General features: G+C 48.1%; 1 protein-coding gene across 1 annotated transcript in view; it reads left to right on the top strand.

The window, feature by feature from the left end:
- Positions 1-631: 631 nt before the first annotated feature.
- LOC115126941 (short transient receptor potential channel 5) overlaps positions 632-11,051 on the top strand; it is a 58,690-nt gene continuing 48,270 nt past the window's right edge. Inside the window, exons 1-5 of the mRNA XM_065004903.1 lie at positions 632-1,055; positions 1,350-1,667; positions 6,316-6,519; positions 10,418-10,754; positions 11,009-11,051. The exon at positions 11,009-11,051 is cut by the window's right edge and continues 97 nt beyond it. Of these exons, the coding sequence (XP_064860975.1) occupies positions 666-1,055; positions 1,350-1,667; positions 6,316-6,519; positions 10,418-10,754; positions 11,009-11,051 (1,292 nt within the window). The 5' untranslated portion in view covers positions 632-665. The remainder of the gene's footprint in view (positions 1,056-1,349; positions 1,668-6,315; positions 6,520-10,417; positions 10,755-11,008) is intronic.

An 11,051-nucleotide genomic window follows, 5' to 3' on the forward strand; every position in this document is an offset into this window, starting at 1 on the left:
CTGACCCTAGCCCCCTGACACATAAACTACTGCAGCAAAAATACTGGAGGCTGAGACAGGAGGGGTCAGGAGGAGGGGTCTCCCATCACCCCTCGACACCCCTTCTCCAAATTCCCTCCCATCCATGGTTGGGAGGAGAGCCAGCGCTGTGGCCCCACACAGCCCCGCAGGGCCTGCAGTCTCTGGAGCTCCAGTCACACACATCCATATTCATGGCACCGCATGGAGAGGGAGTGGAGGCTTGGGGGTAGCGCACCGCGCTGATCCCGCGGAGGCACGCAGAGGCCAAATTGTGCTCCGAATTCGCATGGCCGTGCTACTCTCAAATTTTGTAACAATCTGGAGGGCTCCGTATAGCTCTGCATTGACATGATTGGCTGACAGTAGGTCAGGACGGGAAGTCCTGTATAAACACAAACTCACTTCCTTGACAACTTCCTTCACAACAGCTCTGCGCTGCTCCGCGAACCACAAAATCTATATTTGCTTTGACTTCTGCAGAGGCCACATCACAGTAAATGCTGTATGACCATACAAAGCCTTTTAGGCTTTCAGCACTGTCCTACTCCGCAATATGTGGAGAACAAAACGAACCCATGCTGTTTTTTGTTTGCCCCCAGATTCCAATCTCCCAGTAGGTCGTGAGTGACGCTGACTGTGTGCACATGATGAATCCCATGGCCCAGCTGTACTACAAGAAGGCGAGCTACTCACCGTACCGCGACCGCATCCCGCTGCAGATCGTGCGGGCGGAAGCGGAGCTGTCAGTGGAGGAGCGGGCGTACCTGACGGCGGTGGAGAAGGGCGACTATGCCGGGGTGAAGCTGGCCCTGCAGGAGGCGGAGATCTACTACAACATCAACGTGAACTGCCTGGACCCGCTGGGGCGCAGCGCTCTGCTCATCGCCATCGAGAACGAAAACCTGGAGGTGATGGAGCTGCTGCTCAACCACGGCGTGCACGTGGGCGACGCGCTGCTCTACGCCATCCGCAAGGAGGTGGTGGGCGCCGTGGAACTGCTGCTGTCCCACCGCAGGCCCAGTGGAGAGAAACAGGTAAGGTGGACCTTAGGAGCACATTTCAGCTAGTAGCCTAGGCCTACAAGGTCCTTACTGTAGCCCAATTGGCATGATGGTTACATGTTATGTATATGTTCTCCTGGTTATATACATGTTATGTATATGTTCTCCTGGTTATATACATGTTATGTATATGTTCTCCTGGTTATATACATGTTATGTATATGTTCTCCTGGTTATATACATGTTATGTAAGTTATACAGGTTATGCTCTTGCCTGGGCGCACTCATTAATCCCTCTCCACCCCAACCCCCTGTTCTCTTCTCCAGGTGCCCAACCTGATGATGGATACCCAGTTCTCAGAGTTTACCCCTGACATCACACCCATCATGCTGGCAGCTCACACCAACAACTACGAGATCATCAAACTGCTGGTCCAGCGCAAAGTCACCATCCCCCGGCCACACCAGATCCGCTGTGACTGCGTGGCGTGCGTGTCCAGCTCCGAGGTGGACAGCCTGCGCCACTCCCGCTCCCGCCTCAATGTCTACAAGACCCTAGCCAGCCCGTCCCTCATTGCCCTGTCCAGCGAAGACCCCATCCTGACTGCCTTCCGCCTGGGCTGGGAGCTGAAAGAACTGAGCAAGGTGGGGAACGAGCTCTGTCAGGATTACCAGGAGCTGTCCCAGTCGTGTTAAGGGTTGATGAAGGGTTTATAAAGGGGTTTGAACTAGTTTATGACTCTTCCAGGTGGAGAACGAGCTCCGTCAGGATTACCAGGAGCTGTCCCAGTCGTGTTAAGGGTTTATGAAGGGTTTATAAAGGGGTTTGAACTAGTTTATGACTCTTCCAGGTGGAGAACGAGCTCCGTCAGGATTACCAGGAGCTGTCCCAGTCGTGTTAAGGGTTTATGAAGGGTTTATAAAGGGGTTTGAACTAGTTTATGACTCTTCCAGGTGGAGAACGAGCTCTGTCAGGATTACCAGGAGCTGTCCCAGTCGTGTTAAGCGTTTATGAAGGGTTTATAAAGGGGTTTGAACTAGTTTATGACTCTTCCAGGTGGAGATCGAGCTCCGTCAGGATTACCAGCAGCTGTCCCAGTCGTGTTAAGGGTTTATGAAGGGTTTATAAAGGGGTTTGAACTAGTTTATGACTCTTCCAGGTGGAGAACGAGCTCCGTCAGGATTACCAGGAGCTCTCCCAGTCGTGTTAAGGGTTTATGAAGGGTTTATAAAGGGGTTTGGACTAGTTTATGACTCTTCCAGGTGGAGAACGAGTTCCGTCAGGAGTACGAGGAGCTGTCCCAGTCGTGTTAAGGGTTTATGAAGGGTTTATAAAGGGGTTTGAACTAGTTTATGACTCTTCCAGGTGGAGAACGAGTTCCGTCAGGAGTACGAGGAGCTGTCCCAGTCGTGTTAAGGGTTGATGAAGGGTTTATAAAGGGGTTTGAACTAGTTTATGACTCTTCCAGGTGGAGAACGAGTTCCGTCAGGATTACCAGGAGCTGTCCCAGTCGTGTTAAGGGTTTATGAAGGGTTTATAAAGGGGTTTGAACTAGTTTATGACTCTTCCAGGTGGGAAACGAGCTCTGTCAGGATTACCAGGAGCTGTCCCAGTCGTGTTAAGGGTTTATGAAGGGTTTATAAAGGGGTTTGAACTAGTTTATGACTCTTCCAGGTGGGTGGAGAACGAGCTCCGTCAGGATTACCAGCAGCTGTCCCAGTCGTGTTAAGGGTTGATGAAGGGTTTATAAAGGGGTTTGAACTAGTTTATGACTCTTCCAGGTGGAGAACGAGCTCCGTCAGGATTACCAGGAGCTCTCCCAGTCGTGTTAAGGGTTGATGAAGGGTTTATAAAGGGGTTTGAACTAGTTTATGACTCTTCCAGGTGGAGAACGAGCTCCGTCAGGATTACCAGGAGCTGTCCCAGTCGTGTTAAGGGTTTATGAAGGGTTTATAAAGGGGTTTGAACTAGTTTATGACTCTTCCAGGTGGAGATCGAGCTCCGTCAGGATTACCAGGAGCTGTCCCAGTCGTGTTAAGGGTTTATGAAGGGTTTATAAAGGGGTTTGAACTAGTTTATGACTCTTCCAGGTGGAGAACGAGCTCCGTCAGGATTACCAGGAGCTGTCCCAGTCGTGTTAAGGGTTTATGAAGGGTTTATAAAGGGGTTTGAACTAGTTTATGACTCTTCCAGGTGGAGAACGAGCTCCGTCAGGATTACCAGGAGCTGTCCCAGTCGTGTTAAGGGTTGATGAAGGGTTTATAAAGGGGTTTGGACTAGTATCTGACTCTTCCAGGTGGAGAACGAGTTCCGTCAGGAGTACGAGGAGCTGTCCCAGTCGTGTTAAGGGTTTATGAAGGGTTTATAAAGGGGTTTGAACTAGTTTATGACTCTTCCAGGTGGAGAACGAGTTCCGTCAGGAGTACGAGGAGCTGTCCCAGTCGTGTTAAGGGTTTATGAAGGGTTTATAAAGGGGTTTGAACTAGTTTATGACTCTTCCAGGTGGAGAACGAGTTCCGTCAGGAGTACGAGGAGCTGTCCCAGTCGTGTTAAGGGTTGATGAAGGGTTTATAAAGGGGTTTGAACTAGTTTATGACTCTTCCAGGTGGAGAACGAGTTCCGTCAGGATTACCAGGAGCTGTCCCAGTCGTGTTAAGGGTTTATGAAGGGTTTATAAAGGGGTTTGAACTAGTTTATGACTCTTCCAGGTGGGAAACGAGCTCTGTCAGGATTACCAGGAGCTGTCCCAGTCGTGTTAAGGGTTTATGAAGGGTTTATAAAGGGGTTTGAACTAGTTTATGACTCTTCCAGGTGGGTGGAGAACGAGCTCCGTCAGGATTACCAGCAGCTGTCCCAGTCGTGTTAAGGGTTGATGAAGGGTTTATAAAGGGGTTTGAACCAGTTTATGACTCTTCCAGGTGGAGAACGAGCTCCGTCAGGATTACCAGGAGCTGTCCCAGTCGTGTTAAGGGTTGATGAAGGGTTTATAAAGGGGTTTGAACTAGTTTATGACTCTTCCAGGTGGAGAACGAGCTCCGTCAGGATTACCAGGAGCTGTCCCAGTCGTGTTAAGGGTTTATGAAGGGTTTATAAAGGGGTTTGAACTAGTTTATGACTCTTCCAGGTGGAGATCGAGCTCCGTCAGGATTACCAGGAGCTGTCCCAGTCGTGTTAAGGGTTTATGAAGGGTTTATAAAGGGGTTTGAACTAGTTTATGACTCTTCCAGGTGGAGAACGAGCTCCGTCAGGATTACCAGGAGCTGTCCCAGTCGTGTTAAGGGTTTATGAAGGGTTTATAAAGGGGTTTGAACTAGTTTATGACTCTTCCAGGTGGAGAACGAGCTCCGTCAGGATTACCAGGAGCTGTCCCAGTCGTGTTAAGGGTTGATGAAGGGTTTATAAAGGGGTTTGGACTAGTATCTGACTCTTCCAGGTGGAGAACGAGTTCCGTCAGGAGTACGAGGAGCTGTCCCAGTCGTGTTAAGGGTTTATGAAGGGTTTATAAAGGGGTTTGAACTAGTTTATGACTCTTCCAGGTGGAGAACGAGTTCCGTCAGGAGTACGAGGAGCTGTCCCAGTCGTGTTAAGGGTTTATGAAGGGTTTATAAAGGGGTTTGAACTAGTTTATGACTCTTCCAGGTGGAGAACGAGTTCCGTCAGGAGTACGAGGAGCTGTCCCAGTCGTGTTAAGGGTTTATGAAGGGTTTATAAAGGGGTTTGAACTAGTTTATGACTCTTCCAGGTGGAGAACGAGTTCCGTCAGGAGTACGAGGAGCTGTCCCAGTCGTGTTAAGGGTTGATGAAGGGTTTATAAAGGGGTTTGAACTAGTTTATGACTCTTCCAGGTGGAGAACGAGTTCCGTCAGGATTACCAGGAGCTGTCCCAGTCGTGTTAAGGGTTTATGAATGGTTTATAAAGGGGTTTGAACTAGTTTATGACTCTTCCAGGTGGGAAACGAGCTCTGTCAGGATTACCAGGAGCTGTCCCAGTCGTGTTAAGGGTTTATGAAGGGTTTATAAAGGGGTTTGAACTAGTTTATGACTCTTCCAGGTGGGTGGAGAACGAGCTCCGTCAGGATTACCAGCAGCTGTCCCAGTCGTGTTAAGGGTTGATGAAGGGTTTATAAAGGGGTTTGAACCAGTTTATGACTCTTCCAGGTGGAGAACGAGCTCCGTCAGGATTACCAGGAGCTGTCCCAGTCGTGTTAAGGGTTGATGAAGGGTTTATAAAGGGGTTTGAACTAGTTTTATGACTCTTCCAGGTGGAGAACGAGCTCCGTCAGGATTACCAGGAGCTGTCCCAGTCGTGTTAAGGGTTTATGAAGGGTTTATAAAGGGGTTTGAACTAGTTTATGACTCTTCCAGGTGGAGATCGAGCTCCGTCAGGATTACCAGGAGCTGTCCCAGTCGTGTTAAGGGTTTATGAAGGGTTTATAAAGGGGTTTGAACTAGTTTATGACTCTTCCAGGTGGAGAACGAGCTCCGTCAGGATTACCAGGAGCTGTCCCAGTCGTGTTAAGGGTTTATGAAGGGTTTATAAAGGGGTTTGAACTAGTTTATGACTCTTCCAGGTGGAGAACGAGTTCCGTCAGGAGTACGAGGAGCTGTCCCAGTCGTGTTAAGGGTTTATGAAGGGTTTATAAAGGGGTTTGAACTAGTTTATGACTCTTCCAGGTGGAGAACGAGTTCCGTCAGGAGTACGAGGAGCTGTCCCAGTCGTGTTAAGGGTTGATGAAGGGTTTATAAAGGGGTTTGAACTAGTTATTGACTCTTCCAGGTTGAGAACCAGTTCCGTCAGGATTACCAGGAGCTGTCCCAGTCGTGTTAAGGGTTTATGAAGGGTTTATAAAGGGGTTTGAACTAGTTTATGACTCTTCCAGGTGGGAAACGAGCTCTGTCAGGATTACCAGGAGCTGTCCCAGTCGTGTTAAGGGTTTATGAAGGGTTTATAAAGGGGTTTGAACTAGTTTATGACTCTTCCAGGTGGAGAACGAGCTCCGTCAGGATTACCAGCAGCTGTCCCAGTCGTGTTAAGGGTTGATGAAGGGTTTATAAAGGGGTTTGAACCAGTTTATGACTCTTCCAGGTGGAGAACGAGCTCCGTCAGGATTACCAGGAGCTGTCCCAGTCGTGTTAAGGGTTGATGAAGGGTTTATAAAGGGGTTTGAACTAGTTTATGACTCTTCCAGGTGGAGAACGAGCTCCGTCAGGAGTATGAGGAGCTGTCCCAGTCGTGTCAAGGGTTGATGAAGGGTTTATAAAGGGGTTTGAACTAGTTTATGACTCTTCCAGGTGGAGAACGAGTTCCGTCAGGAGTACGAGGAGCTGTCCCAACAGTGTAAGCTGTTTGCCAAGGACCTGCTGGACCAGGCCAGGAGCTCCAGAGAGCTGGAGACCATCCTCAACCACCGGGACTACCTCAGTGAGGAGCTGGACCCAAAGGACTGCCGCGATCTGGCCAAGCTCAAACTGGCCATCAAGTACCACCAGAAAGAGGTGAGAGGGAGAGGAGAGAGGGCCATGCAGAAGATGTCTGGTATAGTGAGGGTGCCCTTAGCTGAATGGATTGGCACTGTATCAGGTGAAGTGCTGGGCACTATGCTGGCAGTGTTACCTATTTCAACAAGAACATCTTCCTGTATGCTTGTGATAATATCACTAGAGTGCCAATGATGAATTTCCATGCGTTGTTTCCTAGGATATTTCTTTATGCAGCAAAATGTCAGTTGCTGTCAGTGACAGTGACAAAACACTTGACTAATAATAATCTAGCACACTAGAGGAAATGACCCTGACATTTGAGAAGAGAGCAGTGACTAGAAGAGATCTGTTGTAGACAATGGAAGCTTGATGGTCGAGCACTTTAATTCAAATCGTCTTGATATTGAACAGTGATAACAGGACCAATTTGAGTTGTGTCAGAAATTGTAGTCATCTCACCATCTATTTATAAAAAATATCTACAGGAATAGCATGTAGAAGTGAGTCACAGCGTTTAAGTCTAAATGAAACGAGACACAGGCAAGTCGAGAGCTTGGGTGATCAGCTGGCTTGTGTTCTCTCATTGCCAACTAAAGGGATCTATTCACAGTTTACTATACCACTGAGAATTCTGCCATTCTGTTGCTTCTTTTTGTTGGTATAAAATACATTTGGCACGCTGTCTTTCCTTCCCTTTTGTACCCCGGGAGAGGTCTGACAAACACACCCTCACATATGTGTGGGCCAAACAAAAGCACACACTCATCCTCACTCACATACACACACACACTCCTCTTGATTGGAATGCTGGCATTTGGCTGCTCATTTGTTGTGAGCTGAATACTGTATTTCTCTCTGCAGTGTAATAAATTCTCAGTCTTCTCCAGGTCTGCAGGGCTGTTAAGAGAACCTAACCAACCACACTGGGGAAAAGGCCAGGTAGAAAAATCATGCCTCGGTCAGCAAGTAGGCTACAGCTCTTTCATCCTTCATCCTTCAGACCACTACAGTCAGCAACACTCTCAGTTTAGTCATCATTCGGACATCTTATGGTTGGTTAAAGTCACCTTATTCAAAACAGCAATCATTCTAGAGGTAGATGGTCAGAGATGAAGGACAGCACATTCACGTGGGAGTTGAGTGCCTGGTTGTCAGGGAGAAGTCGGGGGGCATGGGGGCGGTGGGAGGACAGCAGGGTTAAACTAGTTGAATTCAGCATGTGCATCCAATATATATACACACTTGGGAGGAGGGGGAACTACTGTTTGGGCTTGATAGAATCAGCTGCTCTGCTGGGACTGGTTACCCAGCATGCCACAGTTAGTAAAGTCGTTCAAATCGGGTCGTTGGTCCCTCATCCCTATGCATCCACAATCAAATCAAACTTTATTTGTCATATGTGCCGAACACAACATTCACCTTACCGTGAAATGCTTACTTTAAAAGCCCTTAATCAACAGTGCAGTTCAAGAAAGAGTTAAGAAAATATTTACCTAATAAACTAAAGTCAAAAATGATAAAAAGTAACACAATAAAGTAACAATAGCGAGGCTATATACAGGGGGTACCAGTACCGAGTCAATGTGCTGGGATACAGGTTAGATGAGGAATTTGTACATGTACGTAGGGAGGAAGTGACCATGCATAGATAATAAACAGCAAGTAGCAGCAGTGTAAAAACAAAGGGGGGGGGGGGTCAATGTAAACAGTCCGGTGGCCATTTGATTAATTGTTCACTAGTCTTCTGGCTTGGGAGTAGAAGCTGTTAAGGAGCCTCTTGGACCTAGCCTCGGCGCTCCGGTACCGCTTGCCGTGCAGCAGAGAGAACAGTCTATAACTTGGGTGACTGGTGTCTTTGACAATGTTTTTGGCTTTCCTCTGGGCTGTACGCACTACTCTCTGTAGCGCATTACGGTCAAATGCCGAGCAGTTAGCATACCAGGCGGTGATGCAACCGGTCAGGATGCTCTCGATGGTGCAGCTGTAGAACTTTTTGAGGATCTGAAGACCCATGCCAAATCTTTTCAGTCTCCTGAGAGGGAAACGTTTTGTCGTGCCCTCTTCACGACTGTCTTGGTGTTTTTTCGGACCATCATAGTTCGTTGGTGATGTGGACACCAAGGAACTTGAAACTCTCGACCCGCTCCACTACAGCCCCGTTGATGTTAATGGGGATCTGTTTTGGCCCGCCTTTTCCTATAGTCCACGATCAGCTTTTTTGTCTTGCTCACATTTAGGGAGAGGTTGTTGTCCTGGCACCACACTGCCAGGTCTCTGACCTCCTCCATACAGTCCCATCATTGTTGGTGATCAGGCCTACTACTGTTGTGTCATCAGCAAACTTAATGATGGTGTTGGAGTCATGTTTGAACAGGGAGTACAGGAGGGGACTAAGCACACACCCCTGAGGGGCCCCAGTGTTGAGGATCAGCGTATTAGACATTTTGTTGCCTACCCTTACCACCTGGGGGCGGCCCGTCAGGAAGTCCAGGATCCAGTTGCGGAGGGAGGTGATTAGTCCCAGGGTCCTTAGCTTAGTGATAAGCTTCGTGGGCACTATGGTGTTGAACGCTGAGCTGTAGTCAATGAACAGCATTCTCACATAGGTGTTCCTTTTGTCCAGGTGGGAAAGGACAGTGTGGTAGGATTCAATCTTAATCCTGTATTGACGCTTTGCTTGTTGGATGGTTCGTGTGAGGGCATAGAGGGATTTCTTATAAGCGTCCGGATTTAGGTTGATGCGGATGTTGTCTGTAATCCATGGCTTCTGGTTGGGATATGTACGTACGGTCACTGTGGGTTAGACGTCGTAGATGCGCTTATTGATGAAGCCGATGACTGAGGTGTATACTCCTCAATGCCATTTGATGAATCCCGGAACATATTCCAGTCTGTGCTAGCAAAACAGTTCTGTAGTGTAGCATCCGCGTCATCTGACCACTTCCGTATTAAGCGAGTCACTGGTACTTCCTGCTTTAGTTTTTGCTTGTAAGCAGGAATCAGGAAGCTTGAATTATGGTCAGATTCACCAAATTGAGGGCGGGGGAGAGCTTTCTATGCATCTCTGTGTGTGGAGTGAAGGTGGTCTAGAGTTTTTTCCTCTGGTTGCACATGTGACATGCTGGTAGAAATGAGGTAAAACTGATTTAAGTTTGCCTGCATTAAAGTCCCCAGGAGCACCGCTCCTGGATGAGTATTTTCTTGTTTGCTTATGGCCTAATACAGCTCGTTGAGAGCGGTCTTAGTGCCAGCATTGGTTTGTGGTGGTAAATAGACGGCTATGAATAATATAGATGAGAACTCTCTTCTTAGATAGTGTGGTCTACAGCTTCTCATAAGGTACTCTACCTCAGGCGAGCAATACCTAGAGACATCTTTATTATTAGACATCGCTCACCAGCTGTTATTGACAAATAGACACACTCCCCCGCCCCTCGTCTTACTAGACGTAGCTTCTCTGTCCTGCCGGTACATGGAAAATCCCTCCAGCTCTATACTATCTGTGTCATCGTTCAGCCACGGCTCTATGAAACATAAGATATTGCAGTTTTTAATGTCCCGTTGATAGTATAATCTTGATTGTAGGTTATCCATTTTATTTCCCAATGATTGCACGTTGGCAGTGGGAGTTAGCTCCAGGGACTAACACAGGGAAGTTAGTTTTACTGCAGGAAAGTTGCCGAGAGCCTGGGACTTTACGTAGTACACATCGCCTCTGAAGCACTACGTGGCAGAAGCATATTAAAGATATGTATGATCTCCACCCCGGCATGCTTCTATTGTATTAGATTTGAGGAATTTCTTGGTGGTTGGATGTACTATCACTCTGTACAACACTGGCTCAGTCTGATACTTTTGTTTTGATTTCCCTTATGGATCTTTTTCCTGTATCTGTCACTGTCTTCCTCTCCAGTTTGTGTCCCAGCCAAACTGCCAGCAGCTCCTGGCCACCCTGTGGTACGACGGTTTCCCTGGGTGGCGCAGACACCACTGGGCGGTCAAGCTGGTCACCTGCTTCACCATCGGCCTGCTCTTCCCCATCTTCTCCCTGGTCTACCTGCTGGCCCCTAGGAGTGCCCTGGGCCTCTTCATCAAGAAGCCCTTCATCAAGTTCATCTGCCACACAGCCTCCTACCTGACTTTCCTTTTCCTCCTCCTCCTGGCCTCCCAGCACATCGTGAGAACAGACCTGCACGTCCAGGGCCCGCCACCCACCGTGGTGGAGTGGATGATCCTTCCCTGGGTGCTGGGTGAGCAGAGGGATGGGGTGGGGGGCGAAAAGGTGACTGAGGAGAGCTAACTTTATCGTTAGATACCACTCTAACAGGTTCTAACTTGTAATTGGGTGGATATTGAAAAATTCTATGCTGATTTTTGCTGGAGTTAATCTGTTTCTGATTTGGACTAGTTATACTTTGACCCTGTAAAACTATAGTGACAGGTGCCATTAATTGCAGTGTGCAATGTCACATGTCTTACTGACTGACACCTGTCTGCCATTCAGGCTTCATCTGGGCTGAGATAAAGGAGATGTGGGACGGCGGCTT

The sequence above is a fragment of the Oncorhynchus nerka genome, linkage group LG19, assembly GCF_034236695.1.
Source record: "Oncorhynchus nerka isolate Pitt River linkage group LG19, Oner_Uvic_2.0, whole genome shotgun sequence".
NCBI lineage: Eukaryota > Metazoa > Chordata > Actinopteri > Salmoniformes > Salmonidae > Oncorhynchus > Oncorhynchus nerka.